Source organism: Phalacrocorax aristotelis, chromosome 11 (genome assembly GCF_949628215.1).
Source record: "Phalacrocorax aristotelis chromosome 11, bGulAri2.1, whole genome shotgun sequence".
In the NCBI taxonomy this organism is placed as follows: Eukaryota; Metazoa; Chordata; class Aves; order Suliformes; family Phalacrocoracidae; genus Phalacrocorax; species Phalacrocorax aristotelis.
Genome location: NC_134286.1, coordinates 3,551,424 through 3,570,716, shown reverse-complemented (window position 1 = coordinate 3,570,716; position 19,293 = coordinate 3,551,424). Strand labels below are relative to the sequence as shown.

The window sequence follows — 19,293 nt, the reverse complement described above, 5'->3', positions numbered from 1 at the left end:
TATCTGTACTGGAAACCTCTCGTGTCCGCGTGGCTGGCTAGAGGGGGTTGTTTTAGGTGGTGCAATACTGCCTTTTTTTTAGACAACTCGGTACTCTAAATGAATCTTTACAAGTGAAGGAGTAGCGTCAGGTCCCTCTTCTTGCTACTGCTGCCAGTCCCCCGCTCAGCTAATGGTGGGACGTCAGCGATGAACTCACGCTCTTTGTACCTGGGAGAAAGAGCAGTGGGTAACACGCGCTTGCTGCTCTGCCCCTTGCGCGTGCCCGGCCCGAGGCAGGCCTGCAGCTTTGGGAGCCCAGTAAGAGTTTGCACCATGAAATGACCCTCCCTTCAGCCTAGCTCTACAGAAAGAGGTTTTAGTTAGTTAAAAATTAAATATCCACTATCACTTCAGCCTAGCTCTACAGAAAGAGGATTTAGTTAAGAATTAAACATCCTTGTCTGCATGAGGAGTCAGTGGGTCAAGGCACATCAATAATCAGATTCTAAATAACCCCGGTTCTGTACAGCAGTTGGACAGGAGGTATGTATACACAAAGGGTTAACATACTAATGCCACAGAATAGCGCCTAAGTGTAGTCCATCCCAAGAAGTAATTTTAGTTACACTGTCATCTAATGACTTTTCACCTTTGGTGACCTGAGCGCTAACAAGAAATAACTGCCGACAACGAGCAGGTTTGTTTAATGCCCCCACACTGTTACCTGCGCGTACGTGTGCCGTTATCCCCATTGAAGGAGCCACAAAGGAACGTGCTGGCTCACCGTGGTCTTTGCCGTGAGCTCTGCTGGGCTTGACTAGTGGGAAGCATCACGCCAACAGCTCGGAGGAAGCTACGAGCAGCAGAAACACGCATTGCTAAAGGACCTACTTACCGTGCGCTCATTTCGGCCGCTGCAAGGGCCGCACAGTGTACGTGCTCACCGCTCCAGCCAGTAACCCTGACCGGTGTTTCTGTACCGGTGCCTTCAGGCCATAGCGCAGTGCCAGCGGTCGCGGCCCTTAAAGGACAGCCTCGAGCAGGCACGGCAGAGCTGGTGGGCACGGAGGTACCATTTCATGGCAAAGGCTGCGATTAGGCAAACAATGCTTTGCACATACAGCTGGCGTTAGGAGACATTTGAAAGCTTCGCAAATTTTAAAAAAAAAAACAAAACCTTCTCAAAACACATTGTTCCCCGTACGTGCAGAGGCAGGTAACACACCCCCACCATTTAAAAAAAGCCTGGTTTGCCGAGCAGGAGCGCCGGCTGTCACTACCGCAAGGGCCAGCCTCCCCAAGGTTTGCTGGAGTATTTTATGGCTGCCGTACGCTGCAAGTGCTACAGAGCTGATGGGCGTAACAACACATTTTATTCAGGTAACATAAAGCAATAAATACTTGTCAAAAAGCAGAATTAGACTAGTAGAAAAGCACAATGGGCATATTTGGGGCTGGTTTTGGTCTCAAACCACATTTATTTAAAAAAGCAAATGTATTTTTTTATAATAAAAGGACATGTTATTTGCTGTGGTCTCAGCTATTTCTTCTTTCTGGTGAACTGATATTGATTTCCCTAACATTATTTCTGCTGGAATTTACAGAAACACATTTTTCTCATTTACTCACCTCTCTAAACACCTAGTGATAAACAGCGCACTATAGATGAGAGGTAACTTTTCTCCTCAATTTCAGGTAGGTCCACTAAGACTTGTACATTTTTCAGGAACAAGTTAGAAAAACCAAAGACAGCCTTTACTTCATGTATTTACAACACATACAATATATTTACAGATATACATGTATGTATATTTACAATATACATACTGCCCTGTCAGACTGTCTTTATCAATAGTGTTATTAACCCCTCGCTGCAGGCAGAGTTTCTTGTTCTTACACTGAAGAGCAGGAGAAAATTGTCTGGGTTCCACTACTGCCTTTTCCACACAACTCAGTACGCAACAGGGAACAGTTCCTCCACCTCAGCTGTCAAATAAAAGCCAAACAGAGCCCTGCTTTGGAAGTTACTGACACCTCTAACATTCTGTCTGAAGAGTCGACACAGACTTTGGCTACTACATCAACGTCACTTACCCTGGCAGTACTCTGCTGGTGTTCTTCCCTGGTTTCTCTCTCAATTTCATTAGCTTTAATTGTAGGCGTTTGAAACCTGAAGGAAGAAAAATACAGATGATCAAGAGGTGAATAGCTTGTAACCACTCCTGGCTTTTAGGAGTTCTGTCATTCAAATAAACAGATCTGACATTTTATAGCAACCCCTCCACGTGACCGTGAAACTCGCCGCTTGCTCGAGCCACTGTGCCCTGTCTGTACGTCGCGCGCAGCGCCACCGGAGCAGGGGCAGGAGGAACCCGGACACGGCCAGGAGGAGCTGTGCCGCCCCGCGGTGCGCTCCCAGGCAGCGACCGAGCAGCCTCGCAGCACACGCCGCCTCTCCTCCTCCTGCTACGGTGGAGCGGCATCCCATCACAAATGCCAGGAACGGTAACGCGCCCTATTAGCGCTGCGGTGGGGAGAGACCTGTAATAATTTGACCGAAGCAAGGACTGTTTTCAACAGAACAGCTCAAATTCCCTGCTGAAAATGTGGCAGAAGGCAAGGCATACATAAAACTTTACTAAGGACAGCAGGTGTGCGTGAAAGACGATCATGCCTACAGAACAGTACCTTCAGAAGAACAGAGAACACGCAATGTCACCTCAGCAATGGGAGCTATTGTTCGGGTTTTCAGGACAAGTAATAAAATACAATTCCACCAACCGTCATCATTCAACATTTAAGTCAAGACACCTGCAAGGCTTACAGGTGGTAGCATCTGTCTCTCACTTGCTTCCTACCACCACTTGGGAACTCCTCTGCTTTGAAAATGAATAAGCAGGACCTGCCTGCAGAGCACCTGATCCCATCCTAAAGGCTTCACCAGTCTGGTAACAGAAGGCGGTTTGCTGCCAGCTCGGGAGGGAGCCAGGCAGGGCAGAGGGATGGGCTACACAGAGCAGGGACCTGTGGAAGCACCGAGATACAAATTTAACACTGATTTAACATGAGGCATTTCTAAAACCACGGTCCCTCCATGGTAACAACACAACAGCCATCATAAATTCCCTTAAATATTTACTGGGAAAGTGCACTGCAAAGAATGTAGGAACTGTGCCTCGAACTGCAGAGGATTCAGGTGGAATTCTATTCTTGCATTTGAGAAGACTTAAAATGCCACTTCCTAATAAAATCTTATGTCAAGAATACCAGCCAACCGCTGGCTTTAAAACCGAACTTCAGTTCCTGGGGAAACATGGTTGTAGGAAAAAGAGGGGGAAAAAAAAAAAGGTTCTACCTGAGACTTATCTCCTGTTGGATGAATACATACATAAGGTATGTATCAAAAGATCTTAAATTACTCAAACTGCACAAAGTAAGAGCACTGCATACAATAGCACTTCCTCTGCGGTTTCTCTTTGTCTAGCAGGCACATTCCTTTATTTTCCCTTCCCTAATCCCAACTCCTGCACCCCTTCCTCCACAGCCCCAGCGTCACGCCTGCCGCGCACTGCACGGCCTTTGCTTGGCGATTCCTTCCTCCTTCCATCCTTCACGATATTCCTTTTGATTTTGAAACCACCAGGGCCCTCCTGACACCTTCATCCCACTCCTTGCCTATCCACCATCCGGCTTCAACAGACAGAAGAAGCTTCGACATCCACAGCTATACAGAAAGACGCCACTTCTGGAAGAAGGTGCAGAGGCATTGGTGTGAATTTCAAACTACAGAACAATACGTGAGTCCGGCCTCAGTCATAAACCCCTAAGCAGCACTGGAGAGAACCAGCAAAGGGACAAGTAGGAGCACACACTCACCCAGAGGTATCATAAAATTCAGTAGCTTAAAACCGCTGCTCAGGCAAAAAGTCTGACAAAATGATATATTTTTTTAACTCTTTGAAATTCAACAACATACGGGTAGCAATCCATTAACCTTAACACTGTGCGGGTTAAATCTCAAGGCTCTTCCTCTCTTTGACAGCCCTTGTTTCCATTCTTTTCTTCTCAGCTGGGTTTCACTGTCCATCCGCTGCCAAGAGAAGAAGAGACAAACAATTAATACAAAGACAGCAATGTTCAAAACGCTAACGCAGTAAGCCAACCAAAGGAAGGCGGTAACTCATCTTGAGGCTTCGCTGCAGACACGGCTGCCTGTTACCGTCCTGCTAAGTCCGACCAGGCGGCTTCTCCAGCGAGTGTCGCAACGAGCGGGGCTCACACACAGCACACCGCACCAGTCTGCACAAGCCCTACCTGCTGCCCCGTGTTTCTACCTTGGTTGATAATAACCAACTACAGCATGTTTTTTCCAACCACTATCCCCTCCCTCACATCTTGAAAAACGTGTTCCTCACGGCTTGTCTTGTTCCGAAAGGTGTAACTTTCCCTTTTCCTCCTAATTAAAAAGAAATCCCATCGGGTGGACCTACAGATTGTTAAACTTCAACATCAATTTCAACTTCCATATTACAAAGTTACAGAACTTACTCATTCTATAACGATGAAGCTGTAAATGAATTAAACTTTTATCCAGCAGCCACCATATACTTTCTGCTATCATTAAACATGCACAAAAAACTTTTGTGCTCTTTATGGTATGTAGTTTTAGGGCAAAAAACCCTAGATGTAACAGAAAATCTAAGTAGTGGAACTGATGCCCCACAGCGTGCCACACTCTTAAGAAAAGTAGATACCACTCACGGAGTCTGAACTAAACAACAATCTTACACTGAACGACTGCTCATCACAGAAAGAATTAACCCACCTACATAACTGTAAACTATCAGATACGTAAAGGTCAAAGCTTTTCACTGCACCCCTTGGAAGAAACACTGTTATCCTCAAACATACACTGTAAAATGTGAATGCTAACATAGTTCACGGCTAAATACCAAGTATGAATAATAAAAGGTATCAAAACATGACCCGAATGCAACGTTAAAAGCATTATGTCCAGATTTCATACCGCTGCCTAAAGCGCTGGCTCTCCAGAAGTTTAACCTCTGTCATTTCCAGCCCCACATCCTGTTCCGTACCCCATGAACTGCGAGGGACTCTTAGGTAACGGGGGATTAAGTCTTTCTACAAAGTTGGCTACAGAAAATGTTTAAAATGCTTGAGTACCTGATTATTCCGCCCATCTGTGAGGTGGAAAATGAGCCAGCACGGACGTGTGCTCTGTCACAGAGTCAGAATGATCATCTTCAGTCTGCTACGAAGAAACTCCTTCAGTCCATGCATTCAATATAATGTTCAGGAATAAAGCATTAAAATTGTCAAACCCCACAACTTTTAAGATTTTTGAATGCTACGGCCTCGGACTGCTGGGCATACAAAAAAAAGTAGCATAAACTGAAAGCATGAACAGGTTCACGTCTGCATCATTTCTGGGTTTTAGTACAAAACCTGCGAGTTCACTGGCTAAAAGCGCGTTGGAAATCCCTGACGAAGAGTTCATTTAATATCACACTCCCGAAGTTTTTAATCTATTACTGATTACGTAATTCAAGTATGCTAAAAAGAGAGGGAAATTAAGCTAGCAGTGTATTTAGTACTTCATTTTGCAAGCTGTTCCTGTGACACAGATAAAAAGACAAAACCTACCTGGCTTCTCCCAAAATATGTGAGAAGTTTTATGTTCTCTTTACTTAAAGTAAAAAATTTCAAAGGAACGTCAGTATCACATTCGATCATTATTTGAGAAATAAGCACAAACACATCACCTGTAACTTTTAAGGGTTAGTCAGGTAAAGCCCCAGTACTCTCCCCTCGACAGTCTGATAAATATACCTCAGGTAACCTGTTTTCTTGAAATTTCACTACTTGTTAGTTAGTGAATAACGTAATTAAAAATATTCGGCAAATTTACACAGAATGAGACTTTCCTAAACACCATAAATGAAAAGCAAACTCCAAAAAATTTGGAGTGCAAGAGATGCGTTTTATTGTATGCCCGTTACGATGAGTAACACATTTAGAAATAATAATCCCACATAACAGTGACAATCTTATTTTACAGCGTGTACATCATTTTTTTTACAGCCACATAAAACACGTATTTTTCCTAAGAGATTTCCCAAATTTAACTTTCTGAAGTTTAGAAATATAAAAAAAATTTATTCTCAAGGAACTGATTCTCATCTGGTGCAAAAACAAAATATGAACATTATCTGAAACACAAAGCCACAATATAGCATGAAGTTACAATTCATCATGTGAACAGCTGTGTGCAAACATGAAGCAACTAAAAAAGTAAAAAATACACATTATATGCATAACATTTATGAACAGGTTTTTCATTAAATAGCCCTAGACCAGCTCGTTATATTAAGCGCCATTTGATCTGCAGCATGCTAACACAAAGCATTGTTTAAAGGGATGCATATTTTAAATGTATACACTGTAAACTGAAGATCCACCTCCAAACTCTAGTGGCAGCATATTTTTCTGGTTAAATACTGCATATATACTTTCTTACAGATTGAAAATGCATGTTTATAGTATGGTATAGGTTTTTTTTTAAGAATTGATTAAAAGGTGCAATTTTATGTCTATGTTGAAAATTTCCTATGAGGAGGTAGGACAATTATAGTCATACCTGTTAAGAACACTGCCCTAAAGAACTCCTAAGCCCTCTGAATTTTAATTAAAAAAAAAAAAACAACACCCTACCTTTTTCAACTTTGTTTTTAATATTCTTTTTAGAGAAGATTTTAAAGTAGCGTGAAAAAAAATCAGTGTTGAGTCACAACACTATGAGCTGCATCCATTTTATCCTTAAAAAAAAGAAAGGTCAAATTCAACGTTAATTTTGTTATATGTGCCATACTGAACAACATTCAACTGGAGTTTCAGATAAAAAAGGGAAATTATATACATACACATCTTTAACCCTAGCACCAGAACACCACCTCTGAGATCATAACATAATGCTATATTTTAAACATCGTATCCTGCAATAAAATAGGTTAGCAGCTTTGAAAACCTTTAAAAAATTACTTGTTGGACCTAAACTAACAACGGAAACGAAAGTTTCCCAATGAAATGTTTTTAAAAAACAACAAACAAAAAGACAAAAAAAGGACAACCCCCCAAATTTGACCAGTTCTGGAATTTAATTTCCAGGCACGAACATTATGCTCAAGCGACTGACTAATACTCTCCTTTCAAACTGCACAAGAAGTTAGACTCAGTTGCCTTTGCAAACAATTTGTAAATAACCCCACCGTGTATCTGAACTGTTTTCATATTGGAGACAAATGCTGTTACTGACAAAACGGTTGACACAATCATCTTCGTTTTGTCTTCTATAGCTTAACAATGCGTAATGCTATTGATTTGAAGACATTCATCCATCTTTCTGCAAATTTCAGACATTCATCCATCCTTCTGCATTCTATAGTGCTCTTTAGGTTCTGATAAGCAACAATCATAGGGCTATGAGATCCCCTGTCAACCCTAATACTTTTAAGACTTTTAATACAAAGAATGTAAAGTTATGATTTAATATCAAGCTTTGAAACCAGGAGAAACAGTTCATGAGATTTTTTTTTTTCCCCAATTAGCATATCACAGTTTCTAAATTGCTTCCTTCTCGAGGTCATACATTACATTATGGCCTCTTTGTGGTGCCTCATTATATGCTGATTTTTTTCAGAGGGTCTACGGAATCCCTTTTTGCAATACTCACACCTATGGGGATAGTCTTTCGTGTGTATTGATATTACGTGTCGCTTAAAGCCTGACGCATCCGTAGTGCTATATTCACAATACTGGCATTGATAAACTTTTCTTCCGCTGTGGGTCTTCATGTGCTTCTTAAGTTCATTTTGCTGCCTAAATCCTCTTTTACATCTTTTGCATTTAAAAGGCAGGTCCTTGGTGTGAACTGAGAGGATATGCCCGCTAAGTACAAAAGGATCTGATGTTTTAAAGTCACAGTGTCTACACTGATGTATCTTTTTACCTTTATGGGTCTCGCTATGCTTTTTGAGCTCAGACGGACGATGGAAGCCTTTTTCACATACCTCGCATTTGTGGGGAAAATCCTTTGTGTGAACTGAAATTATGTGTCGCTTCAGGTCACTGGAATTGGTGCTCTTATGGTCACAATGGGGACACTGATGAGTCTTATGCCCTTGAAATAATTCTGTGTGCTGCTGCAGTTCTTTTTCATCTGTAAACGCCTGGGGACAGTGCTCGCATTTAAACGGCAGATCGGTCCCATGTTTGGTTTTGATGTGGGTTTTCAGATTGGACTGATCAGCACACCTGAAGACACAGTGCTGACACTGGTATGGCTTTTCCCCAGTGTGGGTCCTCATATGCTTTTTCAGCTCTGACGGATGACGGAATCCCTTCCCACACTCCACGCACACATGAGGGAAGTTCTTACTGTGAACTGCAAGCAGATGTCTATTGAGTAGTCCCTGCTCTGCAGTTTCATAGTCACAATATTTGCACTTGTGTAGCTTAGGCTCCTTGTCCCTCAGTATTAGTTTATTAGAACTCAACGGGCTTGCTTCTCTGTATCTTCTTGTATATTCTGTAAACTCATGCGTTTTATCAACTTTATTTATAAGTTTATGGCTTTCCAGATGATTGTGGAAACTTACTTTTTTGTTTGTTGTAAAGTCACAGTCTGTACACTGGTATTTCTTCTTAATCATATGATCTGGATGATTCTTCATATGCCTTTTCAAGAATCCTCTGGATTTAAATTTTTTCCCACAAATATGACAAGGGTAAACTGTTAAGGGCTGTCCATCAGGACCTATTATAACAGCTGTTTTTAAACAAACAAAAACAAGTTATGAAGGAAACACATTTACTGATCAAGTAGCTTTAAATCAGCCAACTGCTGTTCAGATTCATGCACTTACACTTGCAGCAGACAGAGAATGGTTCAGTAGTTTAAAAACAACCAATCCACAGCACCTATAGCTTATATAGTTTTGTTTTAGAAACTGCTCAAAGAGATCCGTAATATCATACGTGCAGTGAATATGTCCACGATTATGTTTTAAATAGCTTGCAAAATTCAAAGGAATTGCATCGGCCCTAAGCGTACTGACTTCGAACAGCAAAAACTATTACATTTTCTATGCACAGAACTGGAGGGGGGAAGGACACAGGAAATATGCAAATCATCATTTATATTTTTTAATTCTGCGTTGGCTTAAAAAAAAAAAAAAAAAAAGGAATAGCAGAGGAGTAAGTGCCACTCCATGACAATACGCATAACCATACAGTGTTTACCTGTTTGCCATTGCCTGGCCTCTCCTCTCCTCCTTTTCTTGGTTTTTTGTTTTAGCACTCTATTAGTGCTAATGCTATCACAAATCTGCAGGTATTGTGTTGCATTACCGTTTTTGTTTTCTAATCGTGTATCCAAGTTATTTCCTAGAAACAAAAATTAGACACCATAAAAAACCTTAAACAACTTCCTTCTTTGGGACTGATGACTGGAATTGCACAGCAGCATATCTACATTTTAAAAAAATATTGCCCGTTCCCCTACAATGAACATACGTAAAAAAGAAGAGCGCCGATATAAAGCACTATCTATCTTTCCTGGCAAAAGTCAAGAACGTAATTGTTTAAAGCTTGATTAATTTTCAAGTATAGTCCTTGATTTCTCACACTTGTTAAGACATTAATCCCTTATGGATTATGCCGGTTGTTTCCTTCTATTTAACTTGGTTTTACTTCGTAACAACTGCATTATCTCCTTTCTGACTACAAAACTGTATTAAAACACCTGGCAGATCCTCCCAACTTCCCCACCCTCTCAGAAGACCTACAACCTATCCAGAATTGTCTTCACTTCAAAATAGTACAGAAAGACTGTGGAGTCCTTCAATATGTACTTTATGGATAATGTTTTGCATTCACCGATTAGGAGAACTGACACATAAATGTGCACATTTTCAAAGACAGCAAATTAGTTTTAATGCTGTACCAAGCACAGCTACATGTTCTTACCTGCCGCTTGACCATCTTCGTATCTTCTGGGTAGCCTTCTTTCATCTCCTGCAGAAAATGGTATTTCAGTCATTATAAATTTGAACTCTTTTTAAAGACGACGGCTTTGAAACTCTGATAATGAGGAAACTAACTTAGCTAATAACTAACAGCTTAACTCCACCCAAACCGAGATGTGCAGTTTGCGATCAATTCAGTGTTTTGTAATTACGAGCCCTAGGAAATAAACTCACATCTTTGTGAATGGTTAATATCCACTAAAGCGGCGTTTGCATGCTTACCATGCTGACTGCCTTTCCTGCTTTTCATAATTAATATCCTTGTTGCTGCACATTTTTAGCCTCATCTATAACCTCAGATACTAATCCAGAAACAAGGTTATCTGAAATCCACAATTTGCTCTTCAGACCGAAACACTTTATCTTTCTGGAGTAGAACTAGGCAGATGAGCAGAGCTGTACCTTACCAGCCACTCAGCGCTCATCTGTATGAGGCACTACACAGTTCTGGGAAATGGAGAAGTAATACCTTAAGAGTATATTCCCCATTTTGGACTGAAACTGCTCACTGCTACGTGCCAAGGCTCTGTGGCTCTAAACCACTTTATCAGCCCAACTACTGCGCTCAGAAATATTACACCAAGAGTTTTAGCTGACTAACTTGCTTACTTAATCATAACATAAACCACGGATGACCTGATACCCTCTTAATTACATTTAACATGCCGAAATTTGAGAAAAAGAGTATGAAATAAAAGAATATTCAGAATTTGCAATGAATCCTGGTAAGACACCTCTACTATTTGAAGCATGGCCACAGAGAACAGATTATCTTTTTTCTTTTTGTTTCTAACCTGAACGATTAACAGGCTTAAAACAGGAACATAAACTGGAATTATTAGGAACATGTTTACACATCTATTCGTGTTATTCCCTTTTTAAAGTTATTTCCCTTTCCTCCTAGCTGATGTAAAATACTTAAGGCTATTCTTGTTTTTGCAAGATCCTCAACAGCCACCTTAAACAACCATTAAAAGCCACGTGTTCTGTTCCTCTGAGCTGGAATCAAGAATGGTGTAAAAATTCTCCTAACAGCTTTCTGTTCTACCTCATAAAACTCAACATGCAGCAATCCATTCATTATACGCAAGACAACCAACTACTAAAGGAAAAAACCCACCATTGTAAAAAGGGAATTGTTTTCTCCATGTTGAACTGCAAACAAACTAAGGACCTTACGTGTGAAAGGTCATGAATGATGTCAAAATCTTTCACATCATTTAATCAACTCCACTAACTGACACTGCTAAAAGTTCAGAAGGAGCTGTTTCCAAACCCCTAGGACAAGGTGAGAAATAATCACATTTGCACAGAGATTCTGGAAGCTGGATTAGGGAGAAAATAACGGAAGGGATTTTCAGAATATAAGCATACAGATTCCTACCGTAAGCAGCAGCCCAAGCAACAGGGACAAAAGTTTTATTCACGCCAGAGTCTTCAAGCTGCGTGTCTGGAAGTGATGTAGCTTCTTCTTCACCTACAATAACTTCCATGTAAACTTCATCTGCTATTTCAGCACAGCCTGGATTAAACGAAAAGAACAAATCTTTAATTTCATTCTGCTCATCCTAACTTTTCCTTCATTTAATTTGCTCTCACTCTGATTGTTATCCGTTATAAATTACTTTTCTTCCTTTGGCATTTAGAACTACCCCTTCACTTAGGGGATCATTGTTTATTCAGACATTCCTTAAAGACAGAAAACACACATCAATAAATACAAATCCAAAATAAATACCAACATAAATTCAAATATACAAACTTATAAACTTGTAACTGATGACATTTATTTGCCACTTTGCCATAAAGCTGATGAAACAAGGCAATTCACAGTAGGAAAACAGAAAAAATGAGAAATTTGACTAACCTCATTAACTTCATCCATGGACATGTTAAATTTAATATAAATAATGAAATGATTGCAAACAGTATGCACAAAGTGCATTTATCCACATCACTTTAAAATAATTATAGCCTGCTCTTTATTTTTAGGGAAGATGAGCTTAGTTTCCTACTACTTCAGGCTGAAGAATCCTTCAGAAAAATTAAAAAAGTCCTTGAGAATGATGTTTATATTGTTGTGCAAAACAGCATGAGAAACAAAAATGTTTCTTATTATGCTTACTAATATCTTCATCTTCCTGAGAAGAGTCCTTAACAGCCATGTAAACCATTTTTTCTCGCTGCATTCTACCAACACCTCCTTGTTCGATTACTCCAGCTACAGAATGTCCATTGTGAAAGTCGCTCTCTGTGACAATTTCTGTCCCACCTTTAACAAAAAGAAGTTAAACACATTAAGTAAAGGTAAGAAAAGCCACTATTACAATTAATTTCAGATTTAAGTATGTTTTTCTTATTTACAACAAAGCTATTTCGTAAAACTCCAATTAAATGTTTTGACATCCATGTCTGTCATAAAATCATGCAAGTTTGATACTTTGGGGCAGATAATAAAAATTTCTCAGTGTCTCCTGATAAATTCAAGACTGAGCAACCACTACCCAAGAAGGATCAAGAGCCTTTTGTGCACACTAGCAGTGAACTCAGGTGTGACTGGAAACATACACCTGCCCATGACCTCCAAAAAAATGACTGTAATTCCAACCTTGCTCAGGACACAGCCTTTAAATTCTCTCTTGAGATGTGAAATCCTCATCCCTCTTCCTCTCCCAAAATCCCATTTACTCACTTTGCAGACACAGATCCTTAGGCAATTTTTCCTACAAAGATTCGAATGCGTATGTCCCAGGCCCACCACGCGGGACTGTGTAGTGACTTACACTGGGGTCACACTTCCCAAACCACGAGAGAGCAATTATCACTGCTAATTATTTCAACAATAAGAACACTCTCCAGAGACACAGACTAGCAGGGACGTAAGGTGCCACATCGAATCCCTGGAGACGACTCAATCGGAAGAGTGACGGCTGGAAAGAAGGAAGTGAGAACAACTGCCCACACGGTCCCACTCCGGGTGACTAACAAGCCCACTGACTTACTTGAGCAGAGGCAAAAGAACAAGTTCCAACTGGAACTTGATATTGATTCTTGAGTCTGAGAGAGGTGGCAGATAAATATTGATGCTTAGTCTTCCATGCATCTCAGGGACTGAGCAATGGGTAGAGAAGCTGCAGATTATGGCCGAACAAACTAACACCTGCCATCCCAAGAGTCCTGTTCGCTACTACGAGTGGTCTTGAGGGAAAATGCTCAGCTAGGTGGTTGAGTCCAAATCAAATACATTGATCCATCACTCCTTGTGGTTTGTAAATGGGAGACTTTGCCAAACGTCCTTGCCACCCAAGTCCTTTTTTAAAATTTTTGCCAGAAGTGGCTTTGCTGGGACGTTTATCCAAGTAACGAGACTACAATGCAAAAGACTGACCTGTGAGAACAGCCCTCCACCTCACCCCCGTGTACAAACAGATCAAGAGAGCACTGCTAATGGGTAAGCCTGAATCTTTGATATTCGTTGTGAAGACTGTCATCTCAGTTTCTGTACCCCTTAATGCTGAGCAGCAAATGCACATGATCAACACTATCAGCTCTTTCAAAGGGGAAGGACCAATAATGAATGGGGTAATTTGCCAGGACTACCTCCTGGCTATACCAGAAGCACTGAGAGTAGCTCAGGAGAACATCCCTGCTGTAAATTAGTTTTCAGCCATAAAAGATTCCAATTCTTCCTGCTGCTGCATTAGCAGTCTGTCCCTCGAGACTGACAACCTATCCCCAGAGGAAGAAACTATATCTCAAGAACAGGGCCTGGCAATTCATGTAGGAAGTGGCAGATGAAACAGATGTCACAAAAGATAAGGGATGTTAAGATGCTGCTTCTCTAGGTCCTTTCCTCATGGTCTCAGAAAGCACATGGTCTTCACCACCTCTTTCTCATACTTGGAAGGAATTGAGAATCAAATACTGAAAATCCCAGGGCCTTACAGAAGTACTCACTAACCTTGCAGCTCAATCAGATACCGTCTGTTCCAAATAGGACAGTAAAATATGTTAAGCTACTGTGGCAACCTTGTGAAGGACTTGATTAACAAGCTCCAAAATCTACACTGTATCATGCTGCACAAGCTAGCAGTCTGATCATCCCTGAACAATCCTCTCCTGCTGTTAATTTGAGCTGAAAAGATTACTTGTTTCTCAGAGAGGAAAAATAAAAGGCATCATACAGCTGAAAATTTCCTGAAGCAGCAGTTCAGGCTACTTGAAAAACAGCACCAGGATTGTTACTAACTGGAGGACGTTGTTGATCTAACCCACAGTTCTGTCTAAGGTTTGAGATTTTCACAGCACAGCCAGGCCAATGCTATCAGTCTATGAGGGATGATCTCCCTTCCCACTCCAGGAAGAACAGAGTCAGGCTGATTCGCCCTGTGAACGGCTCTGGGGCTCCTGGCCAGATCCGTTCCAGTGAGGCAGAGTTTCAGTACCTAAATGCAAGGGGTAAAGTGGAAAGAGTCAGGGGTTTCAGCTCTGAGAACAACTGTAAGGGGGACTCTGCTTTTACCAGTTACAAATAACAGAACACGGGTTAGCTGTACTTCTACTTGCAAAGCACCTGGAAGTGCTGGATCTGTCCTTTGCAAAAGAGAACTGCAGAGCAATTCTGAGTTTCTTGGTTAGGTTTGGAAATGACTGGCTGCCTAAAGCCCCAGCAATCTTCCCCTCCCTCTGCGCCAAGGCCACCAAAGACTGTTCTATGACAGGGATCCACTCTGGAGGCTTTTCCACCCTGACACGCAGTCTTGCAACATCAGAGAAAAGCAGCAGCTGAGAAACAGCTGTAGACACCCAAGCACTTCTACATTTGGGCTTTGGTTGCCTGAAAATAAATACTGCTAATCGAAAAAGAACTTGAGACTAATACACACCCAGTATTTACTGCATATGTACAGCCTCCACAAATGTCACATTCTACAAACATTCCAGTTAGTGGATTACATGAAATTAAGAACAACAAACAAAAAGACCCAGAAACGCTTCATACTGTTGGAAGAATACACAGAATTTAAAAGGTACCTATTTCGACATCATCTTCAGCTTCAGCTTTAAATATGTACACTTTGATAACTTCTGAACCAAAACCATCATCTTTGGCAACATCATCGTTTGTCACCTCGGTACTGATTTTCAAGGGAGTGCTTCCTATATGGTCCAGTTTTTCTCCAACATCATCCACTGTAAAGAAAAGAGAATAATAATGAGGTTCAAACACATTTTTTAACAAAGTAATCAGTAGCATGATTTTCTCCACTATTACCCCCACGCATAGTAAAGGTTTGTATTCATAAATGGCCTTTACAAAACAGTTCATCTCAAGACACTTAGAAGAGATTCCAGAAGTTCAGTACTCTCTTTATTGCAACTCAGGAAACACGGCAAGAATTACAGAATGAGGAACACAAGAGGGAGCTTGCCATCAATGAGAATGTGCTAACTGGTTATGTCTGAAACTATTACACTTAGAAAGCAAAAATATATCAATAAGCAAAATTAAACATCTATCAAAAAATGTTAAAAATTAACCCAGAATTCAGTCTAAAAGCCCCGAGAAGTTTCACTATGCTAAGACAGCAGTGACTAAAATTTAGTAGCTGAAACTCTTACGAAGAGTGATGACTGAGTATATTCCCAGTGAAAGAAGCATGCATCAAAAATTTGAGTACATCTTCACCTTAAATTAAGATTTTATCCACTTTATCACTTGAAAACATATAAATTCATGTATAATATACAGCTGATTAAAAGATGCAGTGAAAATAAACCCAAATACTGCTATGTGAAACTGACTTATTCTTTATGTGTGCAACTTAGTCACTCTAATTATTTGGTCTATATATTCAAAATGCTCATTTTATTTATGCAACAAAAATTACATCCAAACTATTAGAAGTGGGGAAGTAACAGTATTTTGGTAAAAAGGGTATTCACGTAAGATATACATATATACACCCCAAATTGCCAATAAGGAGGTCACTGAACTAAGCGTCTCTCTGACATACGTATTGCCAACACTTCTCTCAGTGGATAAAATTAGCTCCTGCGCAGATGGTCAACACAAAACTGTGCAATACTTAACACCCACTGAAGTCCTCTAAACAGAGAAGAATTCCACAATATGCAAACATCTGAATTTAATATGATCCAGGGAAGCTGCGATTTACTGCATACATAACATTAAAGATGTGCATACTAGGTTAAAAAAAGTCGTTAATATTAAAGTGAGAGTAGTGTTTCGTGACTAAGAATAGAGCCTGCCCAATGCGGACACTGAGGGCTCTGAGGAAAGGCTGGCTGACCTCGGGATGGCTGCGGTGGTTCCCAATCCCCCTCTAAGTTGCCTGCCCCCCATGCGGGGATGACTGCTCTTGAAGAGCTGCCTTTAGCTACTGCAGGCTACAGCCTGGCGTACTGAGGTAAACTGGAGTTAGTTTAAGCTTTTCTTAATACTCCAGGCAGTCACGCGAGGTGGTTCAGGACCTGCCAGAAAAGGAGCAGATGCAGCAGGGCGGGAATCCACCACAGCAATCCCAGACTAAGCTCTTCCCACTCATGGACAGGATTCCACAGACACACCTATCCAGCTAACACTGTTTTCATCCCTGCATCGAGGAACCTTATTTCCAGTTCACAAATCTTGGACTGCATCAAAAGAGTACAGCAGTTACTGAGGTCAGATATAATGTAGGTAAGTACAAGTAAGTATTTGACTTCATTTTAGAACCTCTGAAAATTATGCATTTTGATGAAAATTAAACAGAAAACATTAAAAAATGCTATGCTCTAGCTGTTTCTTTTTGTAAATAAGAGATTAATTGCATTGCTGAAAAAATATCAAACTTCAGTAGAAAAAAAATTAAAATTTCCTCAGGAAAAGCTTTTTGGTTTTAATTCAAATCACTCTACAACTCTATTAAAATTGATGCCAACAACATCAACCTTCATCAGTTAAAATCTGACATGTACTGCATGGCATTTGTGTTACCTTGCAGGACAATGAAAACAGTAATAAGAGTATGAACACCACACCAGAGAACTTGGCACCTCCCTCTGACACTTAACTTTACTGGCACCAGGTTATTCGTACATCTTTACATCCAGTGTGGGAGTGCCACTGCATCTGCTAACTGAAATTTATTACGCTGCCAGAACAGAGTTGTTAGAAGAGGGGATTGCGCATCCTCTGCTAGCAGGAAATGGGAAGATGCGAAGAGACACTTATCTTGGGAAAAGTATTTCCATACATCATGCAGCTACTACTTTCAAATTTATTAAAGACCATTTTCTCTTCTGCATGGCTTTCAACACTTACACAAGTTTCTTATCTAAATCCTTCAAAATGATACATATGTTTAATTTCAGTACAATGAACACTTCTGCACGTATGAGTCTTTGAAGCACTGGGGGTAACCAACAGTACAAGGTGGGAGTGACTGTATATACAGCTATATGACTAGACATGCTGCCAAAAAGCAGAAAGAATATTTAATGGCTGGGTGGAAGAACTAATTGTAAGCTGTTGCTGTAATTTTAGAATTGGTAGGTGGCAGTAAAGTTATTTTCAAATCTGCAAGTCAAGCAACATCAACTTTTTTTAAACTCACAAATTCTATAAACATAATGCATTATCAGTTTAACATAGAAAATAAGTATTTCAGTACTGGAAGATTATTTAACAACAGCAACTTCCTACTGAACCGTGGAGTAATCGCACATACGTGATAGGAAGTTTTCTTTACATCAAAAATTTCCAACTATTAAACTAATATTGGGTGACAATGACTGTACACCACTATGCATCTGGGTGAAATAACATAAATAAAAACCCACATGATTTTAGGGTTGCCTTACCAGGACATCAATTGCAATACAACAAAGATTACATAAAGAAAAAAAATGAGGACTTCTACAATTTTCATCAGAATATTTTCAGCTAAAAATATAAAGTGAAATATAGCTCGTATGCTCACAGCTGTGTTTTACCATTTCAAGTAAAGCCCCCAAATCTTCAATATCCTTTAAAAAATATTGAGCCCTGCCTTAGAGGGGCAACTTACAACATTACTTTTAAAATTAGTGGTTACTCCCACAGCACCAACCATCCTGTGCATTTTCAAAGATGTTCAATCTCTACAATTTAAGCAAAAGTAATGGAAACGTATTGGGAAGCCTGTGTATTATCCAGGGCCTCTGGAATCACTTCTCAAAAAAAGCAAAAGTGTAATGTAACAAAATTTGAAAAATGTAAACCGGACTGAGAAAACAATACTGATACAGACTGTCATTTGCGAGATGTTGCCTTTTGTTTGAAATACCTCAACAACAAAAGAAACTGAATCGGCAACTCCTATTGCTTAAATTGCTGTTCCTACATGCAGTAAATGTCATCGTTTCAATCTATTTTTTAAACACATTTAGGTAAGGGGAAAACAGTCAACACAGCAGGACACCTAATCTTTGTCAAGTTCCAAAATATTAGGACTTCTTGAAAAAACAGATCGTGAAAATATTCTATTGTTTGAGTAATACAACTTGAGTCACCGACTGCTAAATTATCTGACGACTTTTCCCAGCGATAGTTCTCAGGAACAGGAATGCTTACTTTATGTCAATGGAATATGAAAGTGTCTTCCAGATCTGACTCATCCACCAGAAGCACTACATATTATTATCTGGTCACTTAAAATTAACTGAAAAAACACAACAGAGAACCTTTATAAATATATGCTGAATCCTCCTGAACAAGCAAGGTTTAAAGGAAAACTCAGCACACTTCTGATTTTAAACTTACCTCGCTTCGCTGTTTTCAGGTGTGTGATGTCCAGATTCACCGTGGATTGCCAGCTCCCAATTCATGTGATGCCTCAGCATGCACTATGCTGGTGATATCACACCCACCACAGGAGCCCGTAGGGATAACATCAGGGCAAGATAAGTCCCGTGGTTTTACAATTTTTCATATTTTTCTTATGTCTGATATACTTATTTTATATCCCGTAGGTTACAATATAGGAGTATTAATATTAAAATGTTTAGCAAATTATGTCACACTGTATTGTAATACACTAGAAAGGAGGTGGTGGTGGAACAGTACCTTACCCCTAAAGGCCAGCTCCAGTGTTGTTCTTTGGTGGGTATGAGGTCACCAGCATAGTGCATGCAGGGCCAACACACGGATCGGGAGCTGGCAATC

The 19,293-nt window shown here is 40.3% G+C and overlaps 1 protein-coding gene across 15 annotated transcripts in view; it reads right to left on the bottom strand.

The window, feature by feature from the left end:
• Positions 1 to 19,293, bottom strand: part of ZNF711 (zinc finger protein 711) — a 60,320-nt gene that overhangs the window by 7,281 nt on the left and 33,746 nt on the right. For 13 of the 15 annotated variants that reach the window (XM_075106641.1, XM_075106642.1, XM_075106643.1 and 10 more), the window contains 10 exons: positions 15,120 to 15,278; positions 12,211 to 12,357; positions 11,470 to 11,607; positions 10,027 to 10,074; positions 9,301 to 9,444; positions 5,647 to 8,827; positions 5,167 to 5,251; positions 3,977 to 4,072; positions 2,077 to 2,152; positions 717 to 835 (listed from right to left, as the gene is read on the bottom strand). In XM_075106641.1, coding sequence (XP_074962742.1) covers positions 7,650 to 8,827; positions 9,301 to 9,444; positions 10,027 to 10,074; positions 11,470 to 11,607; positions 12,211 to 12,357; positions 15,120 to 15,278 — 1,814 coding nt within the window. In that variant the 3' untranslated portion in view covers positions 717 to 835; positions 2,077 to 2,152; positions 3,977 to 4,072; positions 5,167 to 5,251; positions 5,647 to 7,649. Of the gene's footprint in view, positions 1 to 716; positions 836 to 2,076; positions 3,728 to 3,976; positions 4,073 to 5,166; positions 5,252 to 5,646; positions 8,828 to 9,300; positions 9,445 to 10,026; positions 10,075 to 11,469; positions 11,608 to 12,210; positions 12,358 to 15,119; positions 15,279 to 18,702; positions 18,791 to 18,891; positions 19,189 to 19,293 lie in introns of those variants that run through there. The other 2 variants (XM_075106648.1, XM_075106634.1) reach the window with 2 other exon arrangements.